The 18071-nt window shown below is 37.2% G+C and overlaps 1 protein-coding gene and 1 long non-coding RNA gene across 2 annotated transcripts in view; one reads left to right on the top strand and one right to left on the bottom strand.

The window, feature by feature from the left end:
• The window catches only part of KCNH8 (potassium voltage-gated channel subfamily H member 8), a 358017-nt gene that overhangs the window by 225890 nt on the left and 114056 nt on the right, over window positions 1–18071 (top strand). Inside the window, exon 6 of the mRNA XM_077750888.1 lies at window positions 12852–13009. Within this exon, the coding sequence (XP_077607014.1) occupies window positions 12852–13009 (158 nt within the window). The remainder of the gene's footprint in view (window positions 1–12851; window positions 13010–18071) is intronic.
• Window positions 270–8332, bottom strand: LOC144220615 (uncharacterized). The gene is made up of 3 exons (XR_013331796.1): window positions 7795–8332; window positions 1411–1616; window positions 270–331 (listed from the first exon to the last, which is right to left on the bottom strand). It is a non-coding gene; the product is annotated as an uncharacterized LOC144220615 (long non-coding RNA).

The following is an 18071-nucleotide window of genomic DNA, read 5'->3' as shown; positions in this document are numbered from 1 at the left end:
TGAGTAGATGATTTTTAACAAATACATGTGCCCTTGTAAAATTTTATTCATCTTTACATCAAAAACACTGCCCTCTAAATAGAAAATAAGTAGAATTAAGTAATTACAATACGTAGAAAATGTAATAATGAGAAAAACACAGAGTTGGTAGGTTTTGAGAGTTCTGTTTTACTCTCTGTAGAATCCCCCTGAGAACACTATATTTTATTTATGTAAACAGATACAGAAACACTAAACACTATATTTTATTTATATAAAGAGACACAGAAGCAGCTTCTTCACTCCCCTCCAGAAATATCTTGCAATAAGTTAAAGGATAAACCTGTAAAAGCTATTTAAAAAAACAAACAACAACAACAAACTTTTAATGTGAAACATGAATAATAAAAATAATGAGAAACTTTGTTTCTTTTAAGGCTGTAGCTCCAAGTGGTGGCCCTTTAATTTTGTACATTTCCAAAGGATAGATTTAACCTCCTAAAGGTCATGTTCCACTTTGACTGTGACAGTAGGTGCATCTGGGTATTAACTAGCTTCAGACTCCCTTCTGCCCACTCTAGGTCTGCTCTCTTGTTGAGTTCTACATGTGGTGTTTTGGATTCCATTTCTGCTTGCCTTGTGATTTCCCATCTTGGTTTTGGTGACCCCCCCACCCCATGCCTGGTGATATTGACTTGATTTGTCATTGGGCCACTTCTACTCAGACAACCCTGAGGGAGAATTAATAAAACATCGATACCATCTTACTTCCCAACTTTCCTTTTGATTTCAGTGACCTGGATTATACTACAACTAGAGCAAAGAACCACTCTGTGCCCCAACTTTGTCATTATCGCTTGATCCTACTCATATCTTGCTGAAATCAGATAAGTGTGGTTTGACACTATTGATCTTTTTATGATTTTACTGTTCACAAGACTAAAAGTAGACTAAATTATAGAAACCGCAAGTAGAAATGCAATTATGGCATAACACAAATATATGAGCAATTTCTACTGATCACACTCATAAAAATAGCTATGAAATCATAATGTGCTAAAGTGAGAATCTATTTTTCTCTTAAGCATGGCTCCATTATTTCAAATACTGAATATTTTATTCCATTTAGGGGGTTTTTTTAGTTTTTTTAATATAATGTTTCAGATTTGTGACTAATCAACTTGTGCTTTAAATGTCAAATATATTAATCATATTCTAAGTGCATCTGAGAATACTTTGATAGAGTTTAAACGTATCCATTTCTGTCGTGCTGGAAAAGCTGGTATCTGGCAGGCCCCTGGAGCACATGTAGAAACCAGAAATAGATCTATGCATGTATGATCACGTGATTTATGACACAAGTGTCACTAGAATGCTTTGGGGGACATGGTAATGTTTTCTAAAATGGTGCTAGATCAATTAGATACCCACCTGGGAAAACATAAATCTTGACTCCTGCATCATGCCCTACACAGAATGACTTGCAGCAGATGGACTGTAGAGAAAACGTAAAAGTCAAAAAATAAAACTCCCAGAAGACACCATCGTAGAATATTTTAGTGATCTTGGCATAGGCATCAATTACTTAAACAGAACATAACTCATAATCTGAATTTATAAGAACAATTCGTACAAATCTGTAAAAAAGAGAAAGGAGGAAAACATATTTCATTAGACGAAAGTCCTGAACTGACACTTCATGAAAGAGGATATCCAAGTATGCAGTTAGTACATGCTTGGGATCATTAGGAAAATGAAAATAATTTCACCACCACTAGAATGAGTAGGAAAAATTAAAATAAATTAGAAGACAAATTTCCAAGGGTTGTAGGAAGATATGGAACAATGTGAAATTTCATACACTGTATGTAGGAATGCAAATCACTGCAGTCTTTATTAGACTCTTCACCAGCATCTGCTAAGGTAACTTATGTAATTACTTTATGATCCAGCAGTTCTGCTCATAGAGTCAACAGTTATACCTATACAAGGAAAGGTATAATGTGTGTGTGTGTGTGTGTGTGTGTGTATTTCTAAGAGCATTAACTATAATAAGCCAAATTGAAAACAACCCAGATTTTCATCAACAATAAAATTAAGAAGTGAATTTCTATATAGTCATACAATGAAATATTATATAGCAATAAAAAACAGTGAATATGATACAAAATTGATGAAAATCACATACACAGTGTCTGGTGAAAGAATCCATACACAAGAGTACATACTATATGATCCATTTATATAAAGTTCCTAGTTAAGCAAAATTAATCTATGGTCATCAGAACAACAGTGACCTTTTGGGAGTTGATCACTGGGCAAGATCATAAAAGAGGCTTCTGGTGTTGTGGTCCTAGTTATATCTCTATCCATTGGTGATGACCAAGATGGTCAACTTTACAAAAATTCATCACCTTGTCCACTTAAGACCAGTGCATTTTGGGGGCACCTGGGTGGCTCATTCAGTGGAGTGTCTGACTTCAGCTCAGGTCATGATCTCATGTTTCATGAGTCCAGGCCCCACATCAGGCTCACTGTTGTCAGCCTGTCAGTGCAGGGCCCACTTTGGATCCTCTGCCCCCTTCTCTCTGCCTCCCCCCACACTTGTGCTCTCCCAAAAATAATAAATAATTTTTTGAAAGACCAGTGCATTTTGTACTATATATGCAATTTTCTAATTAAAACCTTTTTAAATATGCTGAATAATTTTATGTATGGCAACCTACAGTCAAATACTACATATTATCTTCTTATGACTTTAAGAATTACCTAAATTTCAAAAAGTAATTCATTAATCTCAACAGAAGAATTCTGTTCCTAGGCTTCAAGAAGGGGAAGAATAATAATAAAAAAGGTTTTGTGGTTTTATACAGACAGACTCTAGCTATAAATCCCAGATCTCCCACTTTCTAGTTGGGTAACCGTGGGCAAGTTAAATCTGAGTCTGTAACCTATCACTAAATGGACATATTACCTAACTCATAGTAACCATGTGAGGATCAAAATAGGTAATACATGCAAAACACTTAAAACAATGCCTACCAAGTGGGAAGACTTTTAAAAAATGTCTTTTATCTGTTATCCTTCTCATTGGTTTTATAATTTTATTTTCATATTAGCAACATATATGTATCAGATCTATAAAGTAACAATAAAAATAATAGTATTAATTTCTTAGGCAACTTTAGATGTCATTCATTGTCCCTATTTCTTAGTTTTGAAGTTTATGGAATGACAGTAGTACCACTACTACTAGTACTATTATTACTGATAGTGATAACAATGGCAGCTGATACCTGCTCAGGGGTTACAAACCGGGAGGTGCGACTCCAGATTCTCACTGTTACCCAGTCTGCTCTATAGCCTTTAGGAATACGTATCAGGCAGGATGGGCTGTGGTAACAAGTAACCTCAAAATCTCAGTGGGATATAACACAAGGTTTATGTCTCCCTCACGCTACGTGTTCACTGTGGGTCAGCTGCAAGCTCTGCCAACTGTCGTCACTCAGAAACCCAGGCTGGCAGAGATTCTCTCTTTCCACATATTTCTCTCATCGTCAAAGCAGGGAAAAGAAAATGTGAGGAATTACACACCAGCTCTCAAAATTTCGCCCCAGAGTGTTTCAGGCTACTCCTGCTTATTATTGTAGCCGAAGCAAATCACAGAGACATACAGTCTCTTCCGGTGGCAGGGAAAGATGATCATACCAACAGGTAGAGAACCAGAAATATTTGGTAAACAACAACAAAGACTGCCATAAATATTAAGGGTATTATTTTCCTCAAATATGAAAATGGTCATGAAAGTCCTAATTAAAATGTAAAGTAATGTATAACTATAAAACCCTTATTTAATGTAGAATTTTTCTCTCTAATGAGGATACATGTGTTGGATTTCACTTTGGGCCAAACATTAATGATATCAACACATGTATTATCTATCTCAATTTTCATCAATTCTAAGATTTATTACTTAGATAATCAATATCTATTTCATATGAAATTAAAAGACTCAAGTGTTTGGGGTTTTTAAAAATTTCAGGACTGGGTATTTGTAGATATGATAATCTTCCTAGTTTCTATTGTACTTTAAGTTTGGAAATTTTACCACCTGGTAACTATAACTAAGGACAGAATAAGTATGCCAAAAGGATTTCTATAATTAAATGGCATATGTGTGAGTCATGGTCTTTCAGTAGATTTATTTTTAATCATTAAATTAGCTTTATTAAAAATGATCCAGTAATTTCAAAGTTCAGTATCTAATTTAGAGTTACTTATCACTGAAACAGAGTGAAGAATTTATGGGGAGCCAAAATTGGCGAGCTTTACACAGACCAATTGTGCGTGTTAGGTGGAAGTCTTTTGATATGGTAAACTTTATACAATAAAATGAAAGCAATGTACAAAGTCAATATAATAAAATCATTAGTTTTGGAGACAGTAAGTGGCGGGTTTAATAGACATACATTGGGAGTGTGTGCTGTCTCTTTGCACCTGCCGGCGTAGCCACAGATGAGGCTGACTTATGTACTGAAAGGTAGAAGGACTGCAGGTAACAAAATGAGAGTGTGTGCCTGCTTCTTTTGCAGGCCTTGTGCATCTGTACGTGCCCAGGGTCCAGCGCGGGGCAAAGAGCACAACACGTCATCAATAGCGTTATTTTTTATAGTGCTTGAGGGTGTGGCACAGCTAAAGGGACAACTTTTCTCTCTCTCTCTCTTACAAATGAACTTTTTTTAATGTTTGTTTATTTTTGAAACAGAGAAAGAGATAGAGACAGACAGACAGACAGACAGAACAAGTAGAGGGGCAGAGAGAGAGGGAGACACAGAATCTGAGGCAGGTTCCAGGCTCTGAGCTGTCAGCACAGAGCCTGATGGGGGACTTGAACTCCCAAAACCTTGAGATCATGACCTGAGTGGAAGTTGGATGCATAACTGACTCAGCCACCCAGGTGCCCCTAGGCCTTTCAATAAAGAATAGGAGCAGTCAATTGTGAGCAGTCTGTGTGGAGATTTGAGTTGACCAAAGTTTACTTCAACTAATGGTAATTTAAGAATTTTTTTTTTAAAGATTTGCCAACAACTTACTAAGTCTGCATTACTAGAAATAGAACCAATTCTAAATGTATTATTATCTGTAGTGTTATACTCCCACCCAATTGGCAAAAGTTTTAAGGGCTGGTAACATCAAGGGCTGGTAAGATAGTGGAGTAATGAGGATTCTGGAAAAACACTGGTGGCAGTAAACGTATTTGCCACTGTCCACCACACCAGCCGCGCTAGGATCTGGGGATGAACTTCTGTCCTTCTTGGTAGAGAGGAGAGAAGTGAGACCTTTGAGAATTTATGCCCAGCTTTTAGGCAAATAGGCAGAGGGCAGAGAGTTTTTCTCTTGCTTCTCAATTGCCTTCAGCTCAAACTCATTCTTATGCCCAAGTGGCATATTCTGGTATATTTTTCTACCCTTTCAGTACCTTCCTTCTAAGAGGACAGTATTTGAACACATAAATGGATTTCTTTTCTTTTCTTTATTGTTTTAAAGACTTGAAATTCCTTTCCAAAATAAAAATTGACATGCTGCCTCATTAAGTAAAAATGAATAAAAGCTCAGCTTGAAAAGAGGAAGGGAGGAAAGGAGAGTGTGAAAGCTCAAATCCTGTCTTCCAGGAGATTTTGTTGTGAAAATCACCAAGCTAGAGAAAAGCATCAGGACTGAGAAGATCAGTAAGAGACCATTGAACAAAATGGAGATATTCAGCCTGAGGCACAGAGAGAACTTGATGACTGATCTCTAATATTTATAGAAGGGGGTTTGGGATGCGAGAGAACAATGTATTCTGTGTTGCTACAAAGGACAAAGCTAGAACCAAGGAGAGGGAGTATAAAGAGAAAGGCAGCTATTAGAAGAAAGTGACTTTTAGGTCCCTTCCCTTCTGTATGGGTCCAAGTGATGTTTATGTTAAGGGTCAAAACCACTATAGGGGCCGCCATGATGATTCTGGCCACACGGGTACAAAACAGAAGCTAATATGAGCATCAAACACCCCTTGATGTGCCTTCTTTAGGCAATTGTTCTCAAATGTTATTTCTCACTGAGTCAGCTGCTTTTTCTTTTCCATAGATCTCTCATGTAAAGTAAGCAAGAAGATTCCACATGTGGGTGAAACCATATAATATTTGTCTTTTTCTGATTGACTTATTCTGCTTAGCATAATACACTCTAGTTCCATCCACGTTATTGCAAATGGCAAGATTTCATTCTTTTTTATTGCTGACTAATACTCCATTGTACATATAAATCACATCTTCTTTATCTATTCATCAGTCAGTATACATTTGGGCTCTTTCCGTTATTTGGCTATTGTTGATAGTACTGCTGTACACATTAAGGAAAAATAAGATAAAAACAGAGAGAGAAGCAAACCATAAGAGACTCTTATATACAGAAAACAAACTGAGGGCTGATGGAGGGAGGTGGGTGTGTGTATGGGCTAAATGGGTGGTGGGCATTAAGGAGGGCACGGGTTGGACACGGAGCGTCATATGTAAGTGATGGATCACTGGGTTCTACTATGGAAACCAGTACTACACTGTATGTTAACTAACTTGAATTTAATTAAGTACATTTTAAAAAATAAAGTAGGCCAGAGGAATAAATACTGACAAATGTGCAAGGCTCGAGTGGCATGAAAATCTCCTCCACTAACATGGGCAATCAATTACATTCTTAGGACTATTCGTCCCTCAAACCTCTTCATTAATTAGCTCTCAGCTCTTCATCTTCCCACACCTTCTAGCCCAGTCTGCTAGTCTGCTGTGACATCATACTGTGTTCAGAGTGCCTCACAAGCAATGAAAAAAGACAGGGCACCTTTAGAATAGGAGTTGGCAGCTGGTTTAGTTAAATATCCTTCCACCCACGCTGCACTACATTGATTAATTTTTAAAGAAATGGCTAAATGAAGATATTAATTATTTGTATGTGGTGCATATGCTTGCATGCACAGCATTATATTTTAATTTACTTTTTAACAAGTAAGCCAATATGATTTTTAAATTATTTCCCATCTGGCATGCATACTAATAAAGAAAAGAAATCTACTAATTTGTACCATATCAAGTTCATCTCCCCACTTCTTTTTTTTTTCTACTTTCTAATTACTTGTTCTCGAAGAAATCAAACTAGAAAATATAGATTTAACCTTCCCACCTTTTAGTCCCCATATGCAGCCCTGTAGTGGAAAAGCGAAATGAAACGCTTATTTTTGGAGGCCTTAACAGTATGAAAACAGAATATGTACACAGTTATCTCTCCATCATTTCTCTTCATTGTAATCATGCAATGTTAATCTGAAATACACCAAGGCCAGTTGATCATCCTGATAAGCATTAAGTGCCAGCTGAATCATCAGCGTCTTCATTTATATTTCACCTCATTTTGGTGGCGTATATTACAACCAATTTTGGGGAAAGTCTACAAACCACATACAATATGTATGATCATTCTCTGTTGTCCTGCTTATTTACTCATGATACTGGTTCCTGGCACCGTGTGTTACAAGGGATTATTTATGCACAAACACACGGGACTTTATGGTTTCGAGGTGGCAAATCATGAATTAATTTGTCATGGGTTTTAGAATATTTTTCTTGGTTCAAACTGTGTGTGTGTGTGTGTGTGTGTATTTCTAGACAATTGTGCATGTTGATAATGAATGGAATTAATGAGAAAATTACATGTGAAAGTTGGATGTTACTGAGTATGTTTTCATGTATTTTTTGACATAAAGTCAAAAAACATTACACTTACGCTTTTGAGATGTCTCAGAATAGACACCCTACTGTTGCCTTTCAGGTAGGTTGTGGACTCTCTGGAGGAGACCTCATTCTTCCTGTAGCATTTGAATGAGTCACTGATTTAATTGCCAAAGATACAAACCCTTTAAGGGAAGCGAGACAAGCTGCAGCCAGTGTTTGCCAAGCTCCACTTGGCCTCCGTGATTCTCCTGTGAGGGACACCAGATCTGAAAGGAGCGCTCTTGTCTTCCTCACCAGAATCTTGTTCAGTCTATTCTTCACTCACTCATAGAGAACTTGTCTGGCCATCTCTGCCCTTCCATTTAAGGGGATATTTACAAGCATTGGATTCTCCTGGTGCTCGAACCCCAATACCATATTCTTATCAGTAGAGAGAAAACAGTATTCTCCATTGTCTCTAGACAGCAACAGCAGTTAATTTCTTATATTCAATTCTGTGATTCAGTATTTAACATTCTTCTACCTGGGCAGTGCTGATACAGAGTTTGATCTAAGGGCATTTCCACTGATCAGAAATGCATTTTCCCGGGGCTCCTGGTGGCTCAGTTGGTGAAGCATCTGATTTCTGCTCCAGTTATGATCTCACAATTCATGAGTTCGAGCCCCACATCGAACTCTGTACTGACAGCTCAGAGCCTGGAGCCTGCTTCAGACTCTGTGTCTCCCTCTCTCTCTGCCCCTACCCGGCTTGCACTATATCTTTCTCAAAAAATTAAAATTTAAAAAAATGCATTTCCCTGCACCGACCCACTGTTATTCCCTCTAAAATATATTTGGAAGTGAGGTAAGTTTTTAAAATAGTGGAAAGACAATGGGATCAAGTGTCAATAGGTATCCCGTTTCTCTGTCACTTAACTATCCTCATGGCTTTAAACAAGTTTCTTAAATCTCCTGAGTCTTTGATAAAATAGTGCATCTGAAAGAGTTGGCTTTGTCACACAAACTAACGAATGCCTGGAAATGTTTTGTAAATTACAATACACCAGAATTAGGCCCATTTTCATGCATGTGACAAAAGTAGATTTCTTAGAAACCGCAATCCAAAAATAATACTAATCCTTGAATAAACCTACAGCCTTTGCACAACAATAGGGCCATGGTCCTAGATATCTTAGAATATAATATATATTTACATTTTTTTCTTTCTGAAAATAAACCTAAAAAATTCATGTATTTCAAAAATAGATTTGTATCCATAGATTTTTAAAAATCCCTCTTATATTCTTTTACTATTATTACTATTTATGCATAAAAGTCTTATAATTACTTCTTTTTAAAACCTAAAATTAGCATATCTTCTTTCCACCCAATTAACTCAAATGAGTTACAAATTATTTTTTAAAAAGCTTGCTAAACTGATACTCTTTAATGACTCATCCATAAAAATATCTTTTCTGTTCAGAAGTCTGCAACTCTTTTATTTTTTAGTCAAACACAGTTTACTACTCAGGTTTAAAAATGTTTGCTGTGTCATTCAACCAAAGGCCAATCATTTCATTCATTCCACCATTCACGGAGTGCCCCGGGAATGTGGATGGTGGCATCCTGGATGGTGGCAGTGAGTTTTCTGTGAAATTCGTGGTAGAACTGGTGGTCAGTTGGTAAATATGCAAGGAATTTGTCCCTCCATTCGTATAATGAACTTGCAGACTTATCTCAGCCTGAGTTATGGAAACCGTCGATCACTTACCGGCTTGGTAAGCAACTCTGGATTTCTTACTCATGAGATGAAAACCCAAATGCCCACCCTGAGCTTTCTTTTAGAAACCATGAGGTTGAAATCTCTGCTTTATTTCAAGAGCCGGTGGCCTGACCTGTTACATTGATTTGCTAATAAAGAAATACATGAGCCCGGAAAGTTAAGAGAAAGAATGAGAAGTTCACAGGCTACCATGACCTGACGGTATTCCACTGTGCCCCTGCTCCTTCCTGATGGCCGTGCCTCAATGATGCATTGCTACTCTGCCATGACAACACTTTAACCTTGCAGTAGAAATCACCTTCGCATTGTTCTCATCTGTTTTGAATGATTTAGCCACTGTTCCTTCCTTTCATATTCTCAAGATTAGCAATAGAAGTTTTTCAATATTTTTATTTTTTGACAAGCATGTGACTCTTAATAATGTCATTTTAAAAAGTTAGATCATTCATGAAAGAAAAGAAAAATTATCGTTTCTTTGTAAGTAACCTAGAACTTGCTTTCAGACCCGAGATGTGACTGGCCTCTGTTAAGGCACCAAAAGCCCTGTGGTGAATTGGAAATTAGAACATTTGGACTGGGGTCTTGTTCTTTCACTGACCAGCTAAAGGAGTTTAATCCCATGCTTCAGTTACACTGTTTGTGTGACTCTGGACAAGTCACTTGAGTTCCTTTGGGCCTCAGTTTCCTCATCTGTAAAAGAGGATAATGAAGGTGCCTACCTCTTAGTATTGCATGGAATCCATGAGATTATGATTTTAAAGGACCCCACACAGTACTGGGCTCATGCTAAGGTGTTATCTATAATAATATGATAGTAATCTGTCTTGTCATAACTCCTATATTATCTCTCCTCACCAGGCTATAATGAGAACCTAATGTAGAATAAATTTGTATTTGTTTTTGTTTTGCCATACTGCAAATTACCACAGCACTTGGCAGCTTAAAAGAATAGCTATTGATTATCTCAGTTTCTACAGGTGGGAAGTCTAGGTCTGGCCTAGCTGAATTCTCTGCTCAACCTCACAAGGCTGAAAGCAAGATGCCAGCTAAGCTGTGTTCCTTCTGGAGCTTATGATCCTCTTGCAAACTCATGTGGCTGTCGGAAGAATTTGCTTCCTTATTTTTATAGGACTGAAGTCCCCATTTCTTGTTAGATGTCAGCAAGGGGCCCCACTCAGCAATTAGAGATTGGCCGCCATTCCCTGCCACATGGTCCTTTCCACAATGTGGCCATTGCTTTCTTCCAGCCCCTTCCCACCAGCTGAAGAAAATAAGCTTGTGCAGGGCTTACCTGATCAGGTCAGGCCACCGAGGTTCATCTCCCTCTAGCCACACCCTGCAACAGTATCATGGCATGAGACCTTATCTGGCACATAGGCTCTCCACCCCCATGTAAGGGGAGGAGACCATATGAGAGGGAGGGTCATCTTTGAACTCTGCCTACCACAAATGTGACCATAAAATGAAAAGTTAAAATGACATACAAGGTGTACATCATTGTATGTTTTATCATTGTCATCATCATCATAATCATGATATCAAATTTTTATCCTCATGTAACACTATTCTACTTATTTTCAAGGGTTTAAATTAGCTGTAAAGAGTATTCCAATTCACCCAATAACCGTGTAGCTCAGACCTTTGCATTTGCTTCATACCCCTCTCAATTCCTGTTCTCTTTGTCTGGCATATTTACTTCCTGCACCCCCTCCTCTGATCTCTGAATCAGTGCCTCATGGCACTTCCCAAGAACAAAGTTCCACAGATAGATATGTTTACATTGGATTCACCAGTCCATAAAATGCTCAACCAAGGGAGCCTGGGTGGCTCTATCGATTGAGCGTCCAACTTCGGCTCAGGTCATGATCTCACGATTCATGGGTTCAAGCCCCACGTCGGGCTCTGTGCTGACAGCTAGCTCAGAGCCTGGAGCCTATCTTCAGATTCTGTGGCTCCCCCTCTCTCTGACCCTCCCCTGCTCACATGCTGTCTCTCTCTCTCTCAGAAATAAATAAAAAACATTAAAAAAGAATTTTAAATTATCAACCCTTATCACCCTTACATGTATGTAGCAATCCTGAAATTGCCAGTGGCCTGGTTGTATCCAACTCAAAAACAAGTTAAGGAAAAGGTAATGTATTCTAGTGCGTTAATGGTATATAACCCAGAGACTAATACAACAGACACAATGATGTTTATTCATAGATAGCAGGAGTGAGCCTAAGATGATCCTTGTGGCTATGGCTATCATTTGACCATGGCTCCTGCGGGCCTCATAGATTGTAAAAAGCTCAATAAATAATAAAATATAATATACCTTTAAAATAAATATAAATATTATATAGATATAAAATAAAAATGTAATAAAAGAATGATGTGGGGAAAGGTTGACAATGATTACATCATTCATTAAAATGGAATGGGAAAATTTAACCCAGAAATTCATTCAAAGGAGCTTCCAGTGTTTTGTTCATCTAAGTGCCTTTAGGGCAGAGATGAATTCTATGTCCACAGAGAGATTACTAAAACTTTGTTCACAAAGTAAAATAGAATTATATTTTAAAAAAGAATACGGACTAGAAATTATATCTGTGTTCAAAATCATCTTTGCCATCATTGACATTATGGACCACAGATGTGTTACTTTTCCTCACTAAGACTTAGTTTTTGCCTCTTTACCATCCACTTAAGAACATGTTCTGAGAGGCATCTGGGTGGCTCAGTCAGTTAAGCGTCTGACTTCAGCTCGGGTCATGATCTCACAGTTCGAGTGTTTGAGCCCCGCATCGGACTCTGTGCTAATAGCTCAGAGCCTGCAGCCTGCGTTGGATTCTGTGTCTCCCTCTATCTCTCTGCCCCTCTCCTGCTCATGTTCTGTCTCTCTGAAAAATAAACATAAAAAAATTTTATTTTTAAAAAAGAACATGTTCTGAGGAGTGAGTGAAATAACCTATGCTAAGTTCTCAGAACAATGTCTGGTACCTAGTGAGCATTTAGTAAAGATGACTATTGTTGTTATTGCTATTTTTATTCATGTTAATTATGTTAACATGTGGTCTGATGTCTGGAATGTATTAAGTGCTCAGAAAATATTATTTTCTTCACCCTGTAATACCTGTTTGTTGAATTCAACTGGATGTGTCAAAGGAGTATTTAAGATATTATCAGTCAGAAATACATGAAGAGGTTATCGTTTGTCTTATTTTATTTAATTTTATACAATTTTCTTCCTCCCCCTCTTCCTGCCTGCGTGCTTGTCTTCTTTTATCCTTCCTTCTTTCCTTGTGTTTCCTTCTTCTTCTCTCTGTTTCTTCCTTCTCTTTCTCTTATCTTTTTTTCTCAAGCAGATATTATTTTAAATTTCCGAACAACCTATGTCAGCAAGTCTGGCCAAGTTATCTTTGAAGCAAGATCAATTTGCATCCACTATGTTACGACCTGGTTCATCATTGATTTAATTGCTGCCCTGCCTTTTGATCTCCTGTATGCTTTCAACGTCACAGTGGTGAGTAAGGAGCTCCCTTCCACATGACTTTGAAGGTTATTTTTAACCTTGTGTTTATTTTCCACGCGTTCAGGTTTTAAGTGTCTGTGGCAGTTTGTGTGTCCAGGACTTTGTGGCCTCCTGAATAGAGACGCCAGTGTGACCAATGGTATGCAGGCCAGATTCTCTACTTGAGGAAGTTACTTCCTTTTGAAATTTACATTGTCTGTTTTAGTTATTTAAATACTTAGAACCAGGATATATCAAAAGCATGAGTTTATCATCAATACTGACTCACAGAAGAAAACCTTTGGTAAGGAAACCAAAAGTAATAAGCATTACTTTGTATTACTTTGGCAGGTATTTTGCCTCAGAAGTTTAGTGGAGAGTTTAAGATTTCTTATGGTTTTATGACCTTTACTCTCTACCTCTTGAGTATTTCATTATTCGTTAGCAAAACAAAAGAGCAATCAAGATACAGAGTACTAAAGTTAAAAAAATGCAACCACTTCTTAGAAGTCCTTGTAAAAATGTTGGATGGGGCAAAAATGACACAGTGATACAATGACCACCTGAACTTGAGAGCCTTTTTGGATTTTTACTGATATTTGTAACATCTCCTCTTTCTTCCCTTTATCCTCATGTCTCCTCACAGGAAAGAAAGTGTGTCCACTCATGGTAGTAGCTATTTTTACTGTTTAACGATTGATGTTCTTAAAAGCAGTAAGTGCTCTCTAATAAACATAGTGACTTTTAGGGAGGTATAATAGCATTTTGGGGCCAGTAATGCAATTTGCTGCTAGAATAACCAATTTTAGCAGGCAAAAATTTACTAAACATTAGTTCAGATTAAACCTATTTCTTACTCAGTTGACAAGCATTTGAGATTCTTCATCAAGAATTTAAAAGCATCGTTTTCAATATTAAAGTGATCAGTGTTTCAAATACAGTCATTATTGACTTTGGAATGAAGAGAAAACTGTAATCCTGACTATTTAGTACAAATTCGTGCATTTGCTAATTGTCTGTGCATTAGTATTTTCCTTTTCTTTTTCTTTCCATTTTTTCTTAAGATGGAAAGTTGAGGGTGTCAACATCTTTAGAAGGTTTATAAGTCAACTGAAAGGAAACCTCTGGGGAAAAATTTAGTATATAATATCAATCAGTGCTACAGAGAATTGTTATTCAGACTTTTTAAAGTGCTTTTTAAAATTGAATTTGACTAGATAAGTGTACTGTAATGAACGTGTAATGACTTAAAACAAGGCTTTTGCAAGACTGCAACAAAAAAAAAAATCAAAAGAAGTATATAATTCACAAAATACTAAGAAAAAATGTCCACATTCTCCTGGAGAATTGTTAAATGAATAGTGTTTGATAGACTCTGCTCTAAATTAACTTGCTGCTTTGTGACAAAATATTAATAATGTTTTTATGTTCCATTTCTCTTTGGGCACTGAACAAATAGGATAATTTAAAATATATGTTATTAATTGTATTATAAAATATACAAAAATTTAAAATACATAACATGTTTACATATCATTAACATCCTCATTGTCTAAAATGAACACAAAAGATTTTTTTAAGTCTAATTCTCACATTTTGATGAATTTTAAATGCTTGTACACTTTCACTACATTCCTGCTCCCTTTCTTCATTCTGTCTTGTGAAATCTGGCATGAATAGTTTATAAATGCAACTTATAGATAAACATCTATGGTAGAAAGAAAGAAAAAAGAGGAAGAAAGAAAGGAATCTCTCTTATAAGTGATAATTTTTCTGCTCCTCACAGGAGCGAGCATATGATCATTAACAAATTGGCACATAAATTTGCTATGCCTCAAATAAGTTAGTCAAGATGAAATATTCTGTTTGTTCAAAGTATTGTATTTACTTCCCAGGAAAGCATGAGTTATGAGGAAAAGTTCATAAGTTATGCTCTTGTTGTACTGCACAAACTTATAAAAAGCAAGGTAGAAGTAAACAAATAAGCAAACACAGGTGTTCGCTTTCCAGATCTAAAACACATCCAGTTAGTGGGTCTCTGTAGATGGCATTCAAAAACTCATTACAACCCTCAAAAATGTATTGGATGCTTTAGTTTTGACTCTACCCATAATTGCTGATGGTAAATGCTTTGTATATACCTCACATGTTTCTTTAATAAAATTTACTATGTGTAAGTTACTATGAAAGGCACCCTGAGAGACAAAGTTATGAATGAGACAAAGAAAATATGATAGAATGAAAAAGGCAACGTCTTGGGGCGCCTGGGTGGCTTAGTCCGTTAAGCGTCCGACTTTCGCTTAGGTCATGATCTCGCGGTTGGTGGGTTCGAGCCCCGCATCGGGCTCTGTGCTGACTGCCAGCTCAGAGCCTGGAGCCTGTTTCAGAGTCTGTGTCTCCCTCTCTCTCTGACCCTCCTCTGTTCACGCTGTCTCTCTCTATCCTAGAAATAAAAAAAAAAAAAGGCAAAGTCTTAAATCCCAATCTTATCACTTACCATCTCAGTGACTTCCTTGGGGAAATTAACATCAAAATAGGCAAAATAAGCATAAAAATCCCTACAACATTTTTCAATAGCCTAAAAAGCATTTCTATACAATACCTTGCTGAGTGTCAAACACCCAAAAAGACCTCAATGCATATTCATCAACTTTTCTCTCTCTTTCTTTCTCCCCTCCTAGTGGATAGCCAGGGGGTGCTCATGTCCTATTGGTAATAGGGCAAACTGCCATTTGATTGGGGGTTTTGATGAATGCATCTCTGTCTTGCATCTCTCTATAAACGGATTATAATTTTAATCAATGACAAATTCAGAACAGCATTCTAAGAGTAGAAAAAATACTTTCCTTTTTTCAGATTATAGATTTCCATCTAAATCAAATACACCTCTTTCTTCTGTCATTCATTAGGATCCAAAATTAACATTTTATAGCATGAAGCTGTTGACTCAGATGGGAATAAGAATAATTTTTTTTTTTAACTGTGTTAGCAAAATCACCAAGGCTGCCTCATCCTGGACACCAAGGCTGGTGTCCCTTATCTTTCTGAATGACTATTGTTCTCATGTAAGAGTGTCCCCCATTCTTCCTTTGAACATCCTCTTTCTGGTCAGAGAAAAGGAGATATTGCCCACATCAATATTCTATGTTCAGTGGTGTCTTAGTCTGCTCAGGCTGCTATAACAAAATGTCATAGACTGGGTGGCTTAAACATTAGAGATCTATTTCTCAGTTCTGAAGGCTGGGAAGTCCAAGATCAAGGTTCCAGCCAGTTTGGTTCTTGGTGAGGGCTCTCTTTCTCACATGTAGACAGCTATCTTCTGGCTGTGTTCTCGCATGAAGAGGAGAGAGAGAAACATAGTGTTAGGGAGAGAAGGACTCAGGGAGAGAGAAGAGGGAGAGAGACAGCACTCTGTGGGCACTTCTTATAAAGGCACCAGTCGCATCTTGAGGACCCCACCCTCATGACATCATTTAAACCAAATTACTTCCCAAAGGCCCCACCGCCAAATATTGAGAGTTAGGGCTTCAACACATGAGATTTGGAGGAACACAATTCAGTCCACAGCAAATGACTTCATCCTTTTGGGACATCTGTTTGATATTTATTTCAAGTACAAAATTGTCCTCCATCTATCAAACTCTTTTCCCTATAAAATAAACTCCACCCCCAGTAACTTTTCTAAGCTACAAAGCAGATATTGCAAAGTCCTGACAGGTAATCATCTGGTTTACACTCAGCTGGAGAAGTGACAGATGAGGACTGGGCTGTGAAGGGGAAGAAAATAAAATCTGACACAGAAGAATGAGAAAAAGAAATAAAAGCAGAGGTAGCTGGCAAGTTCCTCAACTGACCTTATGATTTTATTATATTTCAGTATAGGATAACTCACAAGATTACAATTGAAAACATTTCTTGAATTTCTATTCTATTGAGTTTAGAGTGTTTTGCATCTTATTAACCATTCTCTCATGTAACATGTATTTATTGAGCACTTCCTACGTGTCAAGCACTGTTCTAGCTACAATTTTCTTAGACATAAAGGGAGATAGATAATGGAGGAAGGAACTAGAAGTCAACGGACTCCAGCTAATTATAAAGGCACACTTCCAGAAGATGCTGACTTTGCTTATGATTGAATCTGTAGAGCAAATACTGTTCTTGGGTATAGTCATGCAAACCACTTTCTTCCCTTGTATTTATGGTCCCTTCTTTCCACCTCCAAATTAGAAAAGGTCAATTAATTTGCCAAACTCTATTTACTCTATTACTCTATGTAATACTTTATTGCCTTTTCTATTTTAGAATGCTTATTGAGGCTATTTGAGGGTGTGAAAGAGTGTGCATTAGGACACCACATATGTTGTGCATAGTAACAATGACCATTCTTCTGGGCACCAGTGGTGCATGTTTTTCAGTTGAGCCCTGAAGTCAGGAATATAAGTCCTCAACTACAAGTGTATTGTTTTAGTGTGTCCAAAAGCAGGACCTAGGAGAGCTTTCGAAAATTGTGTTCCATTTGATTTTGGCTCCCTCAGAATGTTTGTTTGGCAGAGAGCTCGGAAAGTATATGCTTCAGGTACAAGTTTTCTCTGTCAGTCGATGATGTCAGAAGAAAGCGCAGCTCATGAGACAGGAGGTGCTACTAGCATTTGAGTAAATCTTATTCAAGTTTGATAGATCTAATTACTGTTATTTTAAACAGTTAAGTTGCCGTTGTTACCACTTTACAGGGTTTTACTTCAGTCACTCTTGGATGGTGGAAGGGACATGGAATTGAAAGAAAATGTGTGTGAGAGGTGGAGACACCTTATGTTCGATCCTGATGCCATAATGTGTTTCAGTTTTATATCAGAACCTACAAAATCATATTCAGTCAAATAGGTTGAGAAAAAAGATAAATCTTAAGGAAAATAAGTACTCATTCAAAGAAATTAAACTGTCTCATCATCCTTTATCCTATCACCTCTTGATATAACATGTCGAGAAAAGACATTGCTGTGGTCAAAAAAATGACCATAGCATTGGAATCATGATTATGCTTGATTTCAAGAACTTTCCAGAATAGCTATAA

The sequence above is a fragment of the Crocuta crocuta genome, unplaced genomic scaffold (assembly GCF_008692635.1).
Source record: "Crocuta crocuta isolate KB4526 unplaced genomic scaffold, BGI_CrCroc_1.0 scaffold279, whole genome shotgun sequence".
In the NCBI taxonomy this organism is placed as follows: domain Eukaryota; kingdom Metazoa; phylum Chordata; class Mammalia; order Carnivora; family Hyaenidae; genus Crocuta; species Crocuta crocuta.
The sequence above is the reverse complement of the archived record's forward strand: the minus strand, read 5'-3'. Positions and strand labels throughout refer to the sequence as shown.